The sequence below is a fragment of the Dasypus novemcinctus genome, chromosome 3 (assembly GCF_030445035.2).
Source record: "Dasypus novemcinctus isolate mDasNov1 chromosome 3, mDasNov1.1.hap2, whole genome shotgun sequence".
Taxonomy (NCBI): domain Eukaryota; kingdom Metazoa; phylum Chordata; class Mammalia; order Cingulata; family Dasypodidae; genus Dasypus; species Dasypus novemcinctus.
In genome coordinates, this window is record NC_080675.1 from 57,089,535 (window position 1) to 57,105,050 (window position 15,516).

The 15,516-nt window shown below is 39.8% G+C and overlaps 1 protein-coding gene across 3 annotated transcripts in view; it reads left to right on the forward strand.

Moving 5' to 3' along the window:
* The window catches only part of GMFB (glia maturation factor beta), a 32,657-nt gene that overhangs the window by 9,418 nt on the left and 7,723 nt on the right, over positions 1–15,516 (forward strand). For 2 of the 3 annotated variants that reach the window (XM_071213927.1, XM_071213928.1), the window contains one exon: positions 135–3,923. The exons of the other annotated variant lie outside the window; for it this stretch is intronic. In XM_071213927.1, the coding sequence (XP_071070028.1) occupies positions 135–206 (72 nt within the window). In that variant the 3' untranslated portion in view covers positions 207–3,923. Of the gene's footprint in view, positions 1–134; positions 3,924–15,516 lie in introns of those variants that run through there. 3 annotated transcript variants of the gene reach the window in all.

Sequence of the window (15,516 nt, forward strand, 5' to 3'; positions counted from 1 at the left end):
ATCTTATTTATACAGTTTAAGTCGTGAAAGTATGAAAGAAAGCAGAATTTGGTATTCAATACTCAAATATATAATATGTGGTTTGTTTTGTTTTGTTGAAAACACTAGAGTATAACCTAAGTTTTTTTCTTAAGGTATTTGAAATAAGAAATACCGAAGACCTAACTGAAGAATGGTTACGTGAGAAACTTGGATTTTTCCACTAATGTGAACTTCTGTGTTTCTAAAGTATTTATGTATTAACCTGACCATACTGGAACCAGACATAAATACTTATTTATGCCTAAAAATGCACTGTTACTTACAGTTTTGTTTCCTGCAGTAAAGAAAAATTCTTCATTTGTGCAAAGTTTGAACAAAGAGGAAATTATCTTCCTAGTAATGAAACTTTGTAAAGTGTTTCCTTATATTTGTAATTGTTAGATGGACTCCTTCTCTCCAGGGACTTTTTGCACTCTTGTGACTAATTTCTATAATGTATTGTTCAGAATTTGTTACTATTTACAGACACCATTGGAAAGTAGATATTCAATTGTGATAGACAACAGTTGCCTCCTTTGGACAAATACTGGATATTAGCAGTTTATATAAGGAAATAGCGTATTATATCATTGTCAAATCTTTGAAATTACTTTGGGTTAAAGACTTGAATAACCCAATTTTGAGCCATGAATAATAATTTACTGTTGTGTAATCTGTATTACACGTACATTTTTTCAACAATTCCATACCTTCTTTGGTTCCCTATATCTTTTTAATCAAGTCCAGAAACTTGTTTATCACTCACTCACCGTTCAGGTCTGGGAGTTACATTTTATGATAAAGTTAGGACTGTTGGGTTTTCTTCTTACGGAAATAGCATCTTAGTCTCAGAAATTTGTGTGTCGTAACTAATCAAGGGCTTCATTCCTGGTTATGTCATTTCTAGATAGTTTTGAACCTAGATTAATAGCACTTTGTTCATAAAGTACCTCCTAATGTCCTATGAACACTAGGTATTTTAAATGTGTTAATATTGTGCCTTTAATTTGTTTTAACTTTAAAGTTAGTTTAAAACTTTTACACTGCCGGTATTCCAGATTTGGTGAAATTAATACTTTTGTAAAGGGTCCAAACAAAACCATTTTCTAGTGTGTGTGTCTGAAATTTGTAAAAAGAATCAAATTCATATTTTTAAAATTCCAGTTATCTATCTGCATTGATGAATACATGGCAGTTGAGAGTTATAATTTTGGGTGTATTTATCATTAGATTTGTGCCATAGGAAAAAATTACTTATCTTAAAACTTTGACCATAGTTAAAAACATTAGCACATCAATAGAAATTGTATCTTATATCCTAAATGTCAGAAGATAGTCTAAATTGGACACCTGAATAATTAACTAGATTATTCTTGTTAGGTAATGGCATCCTTGATATAAAGCAAGGATTTTAATAAATAGTGTACTTTAAAAATAAGTGTATAAGAGGACTGTTTAACATTAATTTGACTAAAGACCTAGAGACTCTTATGTGGAGACTAATATGGAGAATGAACTCTTATATTAAGAATATCTTTTCATTTCAAAACTAGAAAAGGTATTTTTTCTATGTTGGTGTGTTTTTCATTCATATGTTCTCTGTGTGTCCTTTTTGAGACTTCTGTGCCAATTTCAATATGGAGGTAAAGGTAGTTGGGATTTTTCACAATATTGAATAGAGCATCTTCTTTTCCCAAGACTTATAACTTACTGTTTGGTGTCATTAATCTAGAAATCAAGAAGCAATAGAAAATTTGAGAAAGTAGTAGAGCAAGGTTTTTTGTGTTTTTTTTAATGAATGGAAAGGATTCTTTATTCCAGTAATTTCTAGAGAGAGAGCAAGAGACAAGAACTTCATCTAGGAAATTTAAGAATTCTTTAATCAGGTATATTGATATTGGAGAATAACCTGCCCATTTAGAATTCTCTGGAAATGCAAATGTAATCCAAGAGAATGCAGAGTCTTTTTAATGTTTTTGAATGAAGGAATTAAGATTTTGTTTCCCCTGGTTCACAGCAATAAGAGAAACTAGTGTTGTAAGAATGTATTTTTTAATGAGGTTCCTTATTTTACCTTATGTGAGGATTTAATTTGGAAGCTTTGGCTTCCTTAATGTTAGATAATAGATAATACTGACCTGCCATACATAGAACTCTTAGTTCACTCTTCTCTAACAGGGGCAAATTGCTGTGACAAACCATGTTTTAATGAGCTTGTCTGACTTTCCTTATCAATAAATATATTTTACAAGACAACAGATTGAGATTAGGGAATCAGTAGCACAATTTTTTACTCCTTCTGTATACTATTTAATGTCCTAAAGGGAGATTAACAAACTTAATTCTCTAAAATGTTCTCAAGCTTTTATATAAATTTCCCTTTCATGTGACCAAGTTTTGCCTTGTTCTTTTCAAGTATATTTTTCCATAAAGGTCTCTTTTTTGCCTCCTCTCAAATAGTAATTCCAGATTTCATAATTCCAGTTTTAACATTCCATAGCTTTTTGGTACAAGCTGTTCCCATTCAGTCTTAAACCTTAATCTTTCCTTTTTGACAGCAGATTTTGGTCCTAGGAACTTCCTGTGGTCTTCTAAATCAGCATTAGTTTTGAAATTGTTGGCCTTGCCTAAGTTCTGCATAGCATCTAATGTTGTCAAGATAAGTCAACTCGTAATCATGGTATGTTTTTAGTATGGTTTTTGTGGCAACATAAATGACATAAGAAGAAAACTGTTCTCAGGTTACTATGCTGAAATTCCAAAATATTGACTGAGTTTTGAATAGTATTCACTTTGTTATGGTATTGAAGCAATTCTGTTAGGAAAAAAAGTTGGTTGACTGGCTGTTTTTGTTTAATTGACTTCTAAAATACACGTCTGAATGATCTATTTCTAAAAAGTTTACTAAATGCCTCGTGCAGTTAAATATAACTGTTAAACATTTAAGAGGGTGTTTCTGAATTTTTTATTGTAATTACTCAATAATCTTTGTAGCAAAATGTCAGCACTTTTCCCTTCCTTTTATCTCCTATTTTCAGGAGTCCAGCACAGCCATAACTGTATCCTGGTCTGACACTTAACTAAAAATTTACAGTTAGGAGCATTGTCAGATTAAATTTGGCTGTTTATCTCCCACTCATATAGACAGAAAGGAAGGCATACTTAAAAAAATAAATGTTTGGGCCACTTTTTAAACTCGAGCAATGTAATTAATCATAATGTGGACTAGTGATGAATAGACTTTTTCATAAGAGTTTAAATCTGGTGGAAATAGAGTAATTTGTATTCTATCATTTCAAATATTTGTAGTACGGTTGCTTTCCCTATTTGTTCAATAAACTTATTATACTGGAATCTTCACAGAACTTGAGCCTTTACAAGTCAGGTGAAGGAGTGTCTCAAACATTTCTGGTCAAATCTTATTTTGTATTTCTGGAAGAATGTAAATAATCTTCTAGGTCACTTAAAAATCAATGCTCCCAAGTGAAATGTTCTTTGGAAATTTGTTTCCTATTATGCCATTTGACATTTCAAATCGGTGATCATGTTCTTGTAATATTTAAAACAATGACATTAGGGCTGTGGTAAACTGTGTTTTCTTGCTTTTTGGAACATAGTTCATACACATGATAATTACTTGAATATTGTTTGAGAACACTAACATGTGAGGACATTTCTCCTTATTTAGATAGTCCCATTATAATCTCATTCAGGAGGCTTGAAACATTAATGGTCAGTCTTGTGAATTTTAACGGTTCCTTGTCGTTTAACAAAATCAACAACTGGCACAATTTTTTATGCTGTGATTTCAGTCTCTGCTAGTTCATATTGCATGTTTATTTTGGACAGTCTTTTGTTAAGCATGGTGCTTGCACTGGTTTAAATAAAATGTTAACATGAAAGGACTTCTATAACTTCTCATTTTTTACTTATCTCCTCTCCCCTTTGGGGGTTAATGTACCTGCCTGACTTAATTGTTAGAGCATTTATGTGAGCCCCACACAGATTCAGCAGTTTACTTTATCTGGAAAAACTGATTATCAAAATAAATAAGAATCACTTGGTAACTGAGGTTTGGGAGAAGGAGAATATAACAAGATCATTATAAGCTCTAAAACTTGGTATGATGCTAAAATGATTCAATTGTAGAAAATGTTTGAAGAATCAATCAATAGCTTAAGTCCCAGAATGTGGATCAATGAACAATAGTAGGGGCAGAAGAAGTTATTTCAAATGCCAAACACTTATTTTTAAAGGGAAAATTAGAAGTTAAGAGAGCTGAATTCTTCCTAAGAAATTATATTGAAGATTCTTTTATGGAACATATGGAATGTAGTTTATCAATACTTTAAACACCTGTTGAAGACTGACCCATCCTGCCTTTGGCACAGACTGTTCTACATGGTTTATGTTCAATAGTTATCTATTGAATTAATAAAAGATTACTAATTCTTATTATAGTCTTTTGAGTTTACCAGATTCTTATTGAATATATAGTCATAGTCATAATTCGTTTATGGTTGTGAAAGGGGTAGTTTATGCTTTCTTTGTCTTAAAAGCATTTTACAAGGAGAATTGTCCAAATATTTATATCTTCCTTGTTTCTTAAATTTGGCCACTTAACTACTCATATAGCCAACTCCTAAATCTTTTCACTGTCAGTAAAAGTACAAATATCTTTGTTGTCTTTTTGACTTTTCAGCAGCAACAAAAAACAAAAACAAAAGACCACCAATTAGTCAGCCAAAGGGGTGCTGATACAAACTACCAGAAATTGATTGGCTTTTATAAAGGGTATTTATTTGGGGTAGTTGCTTACAGATACCAGGCCATAGAGCATAAGTTATTTCCCTCACTGAAGTCTTATTTCCATGTGTTGGAGCAAGATGGCTGCCAATGTCTGCTAGGGTCCAGGCTTCCGGGGTTCCTCCCTTCCCAGGTCTTGCTTCTCTCCAGGCTCAGGGTTCCTCTATTCCCAGGGCTTGCTTCTTCCTGGGCTCAGGAGTCCTGTCTTCCTGGGGCTTGCTTCTCTTTCCTCTGTGAGCGGACTTCCTGGGGCTCCAGCTTAAGGCTTCAGCATCAAATGCCAATATCAAAAACCCTCAACTCTGTCCCTTGCCATGTTTTTTATCAGTGCTTTAATGATGTGGTCCAATCAAAGCCCTAATCATAACAATCACGCCCAGGTACAGACCAGATTACAAACATCCAATATCTATTTTTGGAATTCATAACCATATCAAACTGCTACACCTCACAAAAAAACTTGGAACTAAACCTTCTCATAGCACTGGCTTACTCTTATTTGCATGAGGTTACACCCCTGGTGGATATTGTATCCTTGAACGCTGTATTTTTTAACTGTGTTGGATGCCAATTACATTAGAGATATTGCCTGAGCGGCAGGGGTTTCACACAGACATTTCTCTTATCCTCTACTCCTTGAGATCTGCCCCTAGGCTATGTGAAATTTTCTTGCAGAGGTAGCTGTCCTCTTCAGTTATAGGAAAGAAAAAGAGTACTGAATCCTAAAACCACCCCTCAATGCCTGAAGGAAAGGGGGGCAGTGACTTCTTAAATCACTATTACCTACACAAGTGCAGATTGTCTTACTCTGGAATTTAAGGCTCTTGATATTTTGACCCATTCCTTGCTGTACAGAATAGCCAAGCCCAAATATGCCCAGAGCCCTTCATTAGGTGGAAATGACTGATTTGTCCCACGTGGCTGTACCTTTCTGTCCTCAGCCCCCTCCCCACACTCAAAATACTCACAGGACTCTCCTACTTCCAGCCCCAGTTGGTAGAGCCTAAGGGCAGCCAGCCTATAACGTCTAATGTACCAAACTGAGCTGGGTCAGTCATTTTCCCAATGTCAGGAACTAACATGCCAAGGAAATGAGACAGTTAACAGTGAAAACTTGCACCAATTAGAGAAGACACCGTGTGCAACCTACAGAGCAGGGAGAAAGAAGCCAGCTGGTAGCAGTACAGAAAGATGTAGTAGGCATGCAGAGAGTAGCTGAATCATATTAAAGATGGAGTACCAAATTGAAGAACCACACTCCTGCCTGTTAGGTTCCCAGAGCCTCCTTTGGTCCAGTACCACCCGTCAGTGTGAGGCGTTCTGAGGACTGGTTGGTCAGCTTTTTCTGGGCTCCTCTGTATGTCCTTACCAGAAACCCTACCTCACTTAAGTTAGCTTGAGCAAGTCTGTTCATTTATAAACAAAAATGCAATGCTACCTCTGGTTTTATCTGCCATATTCCCTACATTTACACTAACTCAGCCAACCTGAACAACCTTTTACACAAATGAACCCTGTGCCTCATCCTCCCCCATAAACAGGTAGGCCTCCTCTCTATGTTGCTTCTGCCTGCCAAAATCAGCCATCTTCAAAATTCATCTCAAATGCCGTTTAAAACATGAAGCCTGTCCTTTGTTTAACTAAATAAAGTATCTTCTTAAAAAAAACAAACTTTTATGTAACAATATTAGAGAAAAATTAGAAAATGGAAACAGAAGGAAGGGGGAAAAATCTGCAGCTCAGGATCCATTATGACATTTTTGTTTATGAGTTTCTCAGTCTGGGGGAATTCTTCAGCCCCATGTCATTTCTGGTCACTCAGGTATTATTGAATACTCTTGTTTTTTCAGGCAAATAAAATTTACAGTCTAGTCTAATGCCAAACTTAAATCCCTCACTATCTTTAAAGCGTTACCCCTCCCTTTTCCTGCTTCATTTGCTTCAGGTATGCTTCTGGTTGGGAAACCTACAAAAGGGAATGGGAGGGAGCGGATGTGGCTCAAGCAGTTGAGCTCCTGCCTCCCATAGGGAGGTCCTGAGTGCCTCCTGAAAACACTAAAACAAGCAAATGAAACCGACTCAGGGAAGCTGTTGTGGCTCAGTGGTTGAGTGCTAGCTACCCACATCGAGGTCCCGGGTTTAATCCCCAGCCCTGGTAATGGGCTATGATCTGTCCCTCACTACTTCCCTGCCTTTCCCCACTATTCTCTAGGTTGTCTCTGGCTCCTCTGGAACCATGTAAGGGGGACATCTGTAGCCTGGTACAGATGTAATCTGGAGTTGATGCCCTTTGGGTGTGGCCGATGCCAAATACCAACACTTCCCCACCCGCCCACCGAAGGGTGCTTTTGTGGGTTCCTTGGCAATCCCTGCACTGGGAACCTAGACTTAGGTCCCTTGACTTGTATCATGCCTCCCCTCAGCTCTTGGCTTCCAGCATTGTGCTCTCTGTTATCATCACTTTGCTTCTGGCATCTGGGGCAGAGCCCCTTGTATAGGGTCCATATCTAGTCCACAAGAAGCATGCACCTTTGCCTTGCTGCCATTGGAGAGAATAAAACGTGCTCACTCTGTCCTCAGGGTCAGCTCTTGTGATCTGGCCCCTGCCTACATCTCTGATCTCATCCAATACCATTCTCCTCCTAGCCCACCATAGTGGAGCCATGCTGGGCTTATTTTTGTTCCTCACACCCAGCTCAGACCTTCTCACAGCTGTAGCTTGTGCCTGGGAAGTTTGCCATTCGCCCAACTTTCCTGTTGCTGGTTCCTTCATTCTGCCCTGAGCTCAAATGTTACCTCTCACAGAGGCTTTCCCTGATTGTCCACCCTAAGGTTGCAACACGTCACCATCATTTCACATCTGTTTTCATTCTTTTCATAGCACTTCTCTGATATTTTTCTAATTTGTGTAACTGCTCTCAAGCACAATGATCTAACACCTTTTATCATCCCCATCCCTCCTGAAAAAAAGAAAAAAACTGCTACTGTTTCTTGTCAAACCTCTTTTTTCCCTCTGGAAAGTAAACTTCCTTGATGATATCTCAGCCTGATTCCATAACACTTCAGTTACTTAGTTTGTATAAGTCCCTTTTCTAAGATCCAGTTCTGTTCATTTTAAAAGCGTAATTTCATATTTGATTCAAACCTCTTCTCAGCACAGGCTAAACTTGTATCTCTAGTTGAAGAGGGGAGCTGGGTATGTGCTCCTACAGTGTCCTGCTACTGTTACTACCACTCTTCCTGTGCTCACACTCCTGGTACTGGGGAGGAGAGGAAGGAGGTAGAAAAGATGTGTCCTCATGTGACGTTCCATGGCCAGTTGACTATCCTCTCCTTGACTGGTTTCTTTACATGAGCATCTGCATGTCACTGATAGCTAAGCTGCTATTCTTTTGGTTTTATTGCTTCTCTGTTTAATACAGATTCGTTGTGAATTCCTGGAGTGGGGCAAGCATACAAATGATGGCTCTTTCCTCGGGGGTCACCTTGAATTTTTGGATGGTTTATCAGGGTTTCTTCATGGTTACTCTCTACAACTATTATTTATTTGGATTAATAATTACCTTTCCCCCTATTTTCTTAGCTTTCCATGTATTCATTGCTAATTCCCCCACCCCAAGTACTCCAACAGATTTGTCAAATGCCTAGCAGTTTTTCCAAATGCTTCAACCCAAGCTGATCTGTCCCTCCTCCCCACCCCCTCCATACACACACACACACACACACACACACACACACACACACACACACACACACACACACACACACACACACACGCCCTTCCATCCTCCCTTTAAAATCTGGACTGATTGCTCTCCAGGCATGAGGCACAGCTGTCATCCTTAACCTTTCCTCACTTCCTTCTTAGTTGGAGCCCCTTAGTTGGATCCCACGCATTTTCTATCTTGTTAACTAATTTTGTCAAAGTGTGTGGTAAATGGGAGGTAAGTGGTTGTGTTTCTGAAAATGTTTTTATTCCACATTCAGAGCTGATTGATGGTTTGACTGCTGTGTTGATTATTTTCTTTCACCCCAAGCAGAAACTATGTACAAATTAAACATTAACTCTGCACTCCCTACCCCACCTCGGCTGGCCCCTGGTAACTTGTATTCCAGTTTCTGACTCTATCAATTTGTTTATTCTAATTATTTCAGATCAGTGAGGTCATGCAATAGTTGTCCTTTTGTGCTTGTCTTTTTTTCACTCAACATGATGTCTTCGAGGTTTATCGATATCGTTGCATGTATCAGGACCTCATTCCTTTTTATGGCTGACTTGTATTCCACTTCACGTGTATGCTACTTTTTGTTTATCCACTCATCTGTTGATGGGCAATTGGGTTGCTTCCATCCTTTGGCTATTGTGAATAATGCTGCTCTGAACATTGGCGTGCAAATATCTGTTCAAGTTCCTGCTTTCAATTCTTTTGAATATACACCTAGAGGTGGGATTGTGGGGTCATATGGTAATTCTATACTTGAATTTCTGAGGAACTGCCAAATTGTCTTTCACAGCAGCTGCACCATTTTACATTTCCACCAGCAATGAACAAATGTCTCTATTTCTCCACATCCTCTACAACATTTGTAATTTTCCATTAAAAAAGAAAAATAGAGTAGTCATTCTACTGTGAGAGAAATGGTATCTCATTTCAATTCCCTAATGGCTAAAGAGATTGAACATCTTTTCATGTGCTTGTTGTTCGTTTGTATATCTTCTTTGGAGAAATGTCTATTCAAGCCTTTTGCCCATTTTTAAGTGGGAGTCTTTTTGTTATTGAGTTGTAGAATTTCTTCACGTATTCTGTATATTAAACCCTTATCAGATATGTGATTTCCAAACATTTTCTCCCATTCTTGTATCTTGTCTTTTTACTGTCATGATGAAGTCTTTTGATGTGTAAAAGTTTGTAATTTTGATGAGGTCCCATTTATCTATTTTTCCTTTTTCTTCTCATGCTTTTAGTATAAAGCTTACTTTACACTACTTTATAATTTACACTAACCACTGCCTAACATGAGGTCCTAAAGATGCTTCTCTGTGTTTTCTTCTAGAAGTTTTCCAGTTTTGGTTCTTATATTTTGGTTTCTAATCCATGTTGAGTTAATTTTTGTGTATGGTATAAGGGTAGGGGTCCACCTTCATTCCTTTGCATGTGGATATCCAGTTTATCAGCCCCATTTGTTGAAGAGACACATGAAACGGAATCACTAGTTCAAGGGGCCACACTTTGAGAACCACTGTTGTAGGCCATCTTTAAAGACCTGTCTTGGTCAAGAAAAAATGTGTTTAATTATGTTTTTTTTTTTAAGATTTATTTTTTATTTGTTTCTCTCCCCTCCCCCCATCCCCTTCCTCCCCCCCTCCCCCCCCCCTCCCCAGTTGTCTGCTCTCTCTGTCCATTCACTGTGTGTTCTTCTGTGACCGCTTCTATCCTTATCAGCGGCACCGGGAGTCTGTGTTTCTTTTTGTTGCATTATCTTGCTGTGTCAGCTCTCTGTGTGTGTGGTGCCATTCCTGGGCAGGCTGTACTTTCTTGCATGCTGGGTGGCTATCCTTATGGGATGCATTCCTTGCGTGTGGGTCTCCTCTACACGGGGGACACCCCTACGTGGCACGGCACTCCTTGCAGGCATCAGCACTGCGCATGGGCCAGCTCCACACAGGTCAAGGAGGCCCGGGGTTTGAACCATGGACCTCCCATGTGGTAGGTGGACACCCTATCCATTGGGCCAAGTCCGCTTCCCTTAATTATGTTTTTATGCTAAAACCACTTAGTGAACTTTTTATATTTGTACATTTCTGGTACAATATAGGCATAGGTTTAATTTATACAGTACACACGCTTTAATGATTGCCAGCAATACTTGTATTTGTATATACAGTGACATTTTACCTTTAGATCTGTTTTTTTACTTTAGAGAAGAACCTCCAAACAAAATCTCATAGTGACTTAGTTTCAGTGGTAGCTCTTCATATGGTTTGTAGGTATGAGCTTTTAAATTCTGTATGTTCTGTTCTGTGTGGCATATTTTATTTATATAGATGTGGTAGTGTTACCGGATTTTGTCTAGGTTCCTGACTAAACCGCAAGAAATGAATTTCAAGCCACATTGATTAGACCAGTAATTTATTAAGGTAGGGAGGGAAGAGAAATGGGGAAAAATAACAGATCACTGGTCCCAGGAAGAGAGGAAGGGGCTGAAGAGTGATAAAGAGGACTAATTTGCAGAATACGGTTCCCCATTATAAATTGTAAAGCCCCAGGTTTACTTGCATATTGATCCAGGCAGGGGCGAAGCCATAATAGGGCACAAATAGGCACGGGGACAGGGCGAAGGCAAGAGAGAGCAAGAGGGCTTTGCACTTGCTTTTTAAATCATTAATTATTCCTCCCCTTTGCTCATGCTATGGGAGGAGTCCCAGCTGTTTGCTGTTTTGATTGATCACTCCACCCATCAATCCCCTGGGGAGGGCCCAATGATGAGGCCCTTGGAGAATATCCAGGGCTTCTGCCTTCTGGAGCAAATCTTGTTCCGAATGGGAGAATCTCTTGAGGGTCTTGCAGCAGCCATCTTGGGGGTCCTGGAGGACACATATTCAATGGCAGTGGTTTTTCTGTCAGATTCCAGATCCATCTGTTGATTCCCTGTCTAGCCTGCTTCAGTAGGAGGTATGGATTAACACAGAGATGTCCTTGCTCTGTGGCCAACTAAACCAGAGCCATAAGATTACTAAGGCTTGGGGAGTGGATGTAGCTCAAGTGGCTGAGTGCCTGCTTCCCATATACAGGGTCCTGGGTTCAATCCCAGTACTGCCTTAAAAAAAGATTACTAAGGCTAGGGGACTTCTGAGAAGATGGCAGACTAGAAAGGCATGGGACTCTCTTCTCTCCCAGAAAAATAGCTAGAGGACAGGCAGGAACAGCCTGGAAAAAAATGTTCTAGGGTTTAGGACACCAGGGGAAGGGTGGACACTGCCCAGAAGAGAGATGGACAAAGGAAAAGAATCTCTACCTCAAAACTGTACCTTCCCCTCCCCTATAGATAATTTTGAATTCCCAGGCACTAGGCCAGCTGCTAAAAAGGGGGCCACAGGGATCCACCTCCCCAGGAAACAGGAGAGGGAGGGTCACAGCCTAAGGTGACTCAGCTTTTGACCCACAAATTAGATCTGCGGTGTCCCAGGAGCCCCCCCCCCAGGCTGAGAGGGGCCGCACTATTGTTTGCCGTGGGAGCCAGCTCCTGCCTGAAGAGATCCGACCCTCTCAATCACTCTCCCTACAGACCAGGATTGGTTGTTGAAGATGCACAGAAAGGAGGGGAATAATTTCCTACCTGGGGAAAAGAGAGGGGGCTGCCAGCAAAGGTTGGAGAACAACCTCCGAGAAAGTTTTAATTACAAGGCTCTGAATAGCCCCCAGGCAGGATCCTCTGTCACCTTGATCCTGTCCCTGTTGCAGCACACTCCCGTCAGGCTTTGAACTGAGAGGCCTGCTGAAGTGTGCCATCTGCTGGCCAACCAAGGAAGTGCATTAAAGGAATTAAAAGTAAGTAAATAAAAGAGGCTCTTCCTTTACAACCTCCTCCCCAAGTCCCTTGGAAGCAGGTCTGCAGCCCATTACTGATTCCGGGGCTCAGATTTGAGCAACTAACAGAGACGATCCTAAAGACCCAGAACAGGTTGAACCAAGAATCAAAGAAGAGCAGTAACACACTGCCTCCCACCACTAAATCCTTATGAAAGAGAAAGAAATTGGAGATTAGAGTAAACTCACCATATAATCAGATGCCTAGACATCAGCCAAGAATTACAAGCTATACTAAGAAAATGGAAGAAATGGCCAAAGTGAAGGAATATATCAAAGCCCCAGATGAGACAGGATTTGAGACAATTAATGATACTCATACAAATTTTCAAAATCAAATTTATGAGTTGAAAGACAATATAGCTAAAGAGATAAAAGACATCAAGAAGACACTGAGGGGGAAACGGACCTGGCCCAATGGTTAGGGCGTCCGTCTACCACATGGAGGTCCACGGTTCAAACCCCAGGCCTCCTTGACCCATGTGGAGCTGGCCCATGCGCAGTGCTGATGCATGCAAGGAGTGCCGCTCCACGCAGGGGTGTCCCCCGTGTAGGGGAGCCCCATGCGCAAGGAGTGCACCTGTAAGGAGAGCCGCCCAGCGTGAAAGAAAGTGCAGCCTGCCCAGGAATGGCGCCGCCCACACTTCCCGTGCTGCTGATGAGAACAGAAGCGGACAAAGAAACAAGACGCAGCAAATAGACACAGAAAACAGACAACCGGGGGGGGGGGGGATTTAAATAAATAAATAAATAAATCTTTAAAAAAAAAAAAGAATACACTGAGGGAAGTGGTTTTGGCTCAATGGATAGAGGTCCAGGGTTAAAACCCAGGGCCTCCTGACTTGTGTGATGAGCTGGCCCATGTGCAGTGCTGATGAGCACAAGGAATGCTGTGACACGCAGGGGTGTTCCCCGTGTAGGGGAGCCCCACACACAAGGAGTGTGCCCCATAAGGAGAGCTGCCCAGTGTGAAAGAAAGCAGCCTGCCCAAGAATGGCACCACACACATGGAGAGCTGACACAACAAGATGATGCAACGAAAAGAAACACAAATTCCCGGTGCCACTGATAAAGGATAGAAGCGGATACAGGAGAACACACAGCAAATGGACACAGAGAGCAGACAACTGGGGCAGGGAAAGGGAGAGATATAAATGAAAAATAAATATTTAAAAAAAAAAGAAGACACTGAATGGGCAGAAAGAATTTGAAAACCTGAATAGAAAAGAAACAGAGCTCATGGGAATGAAAAACACAATAGATGAGATAAAAAATACATTAGAGGGGAGCAGATGAGGCTTAAGCAGTTGAGCACCTACCTCCCACATGGGAAGTTCCAGGTTCAGTTCCTGGTGCCTCCTAAAAGAAGATGAGCAGACAGAGGAAACAGCCAAGAAACACAGAGCAGATAGCAAGCAGAAAACACCTGGGGAAGTGGAGAGAAGAAATAAATAAATCTTTAAAAAACACACACACATCAGAGGCACACAATAGCAATCTTGAAATGATAGAAGAAAGAATGAGTGATACAGAAGACAGAACAGCTGAAATTGCAGTGAGAAAGGAATGGAAAAAAATTGAGCAGGGGCTAAGGGGGTTGAATGACAACAGGAAATGCAACAACATACATGTCATGGGAGTTCCAGAAGGAGAAGAGAAGGGCAATGGGGCAGAAAGAATATTTGAGGAAATAATGGCTGAAAACTCCCCAAATCTATTGAAAGAAATGAATTTACATATTCAAGAAACAGCAGACCCCAATAAGATTAAATCCTAATAGACCTACTCTAAGAAACATATTACTCAGAATGTCAAACTCAGAGAAAATTCTGAGAGCAGCAAGGGAGAAGCAAACCATCACATACAAGGGATGCCCAGTAAGACTTAGTGTGGCTTTCTCACTGGAAACCATGGAGGTGAGAAGACAGTGGTATGATGCAATTAGGAAACTAAAAGAATCCACCATTGCAGGAAATACTAAAGGTAGCCTTACAGCCTGAAAGAAAAAGACAAACAAGTGAGGCTTGGAGGAGAGTGTAGAAGGCAGGAAGAGCAGAAAGGATAACCAAAAGAAAAAAGGCAGACAAAAATAAGATATGACATATGAACACCAAAGAATAAAGTTGTGGAAATAAATAAAGCATTTACAGTAATATTACTGAATATGAATCGATTAAACTCCCCAATCAAAAGATATAGGCTATCAGAAAGGATTAAAACATTTTGGGAGCCGATGTGGCTCTGTGATTGAGCACCATCTTCCGCATATGAAGTCCTGGGTTCAATCCCTGGTCCTGATACCTTAAAAAAGACCAAAATGTGAGCCACCCATATATTGACTACACTACAAGTGACTCACCTTAGTCTCAGGGACACAAACAGGCTGTGAAAGTGAAAGGTTGGAAAAAGAAAATCCAAGCAAGAAGTAACCAAAAAGAGCAGGGGTAGCTATAGTAATATCAGACAGAACACACTTTAAATGCAAAAAATTTGTAAGAGATACAGAATGTCATTATATATTAATAAAAGGGACAAACGACCAGGAAGAAATAACAGTCATAAATATCTATGCACCTAACCAGAGTGCCCCCAAATACATGAGGCAAACTCTAGCAAAACTGAAGGGAGGAATAGACATCTCCACAATAATAGTTAGAGACTTCAACACACCACTCACATCATTAAATAGAATGACTAGACAGAAGATCAACAAGGAAACAGTGAACTTGAACAATATGATAAACGAGCTAGACCTAACAGACATAGATAGAATGTTGCATCCCAACTCAGTAGGTTATATATTCTTCTCAAGTGCTCAGTCTTTATCCAGGATAGACCACAACCACATGTTAGGTAATGAGGAAATAAATAGAAATAAATAGAAAAAGATCGAAATTATACAATGCACCTTCTTAGATCATAATAGAATGAAACTGGAAATCAATAATAGGTGGGAAAGAGGAAAATTCACAAATGTATGGAGGCTGTACAACACACTCCTAAATAATAAGTGGGCCAGAGAAGAAACTGCAAGTGAATTTAGTAAATATATTGAGATGAATGAAAATGAGAACACAACCTATTAAAACTTATGGGATAC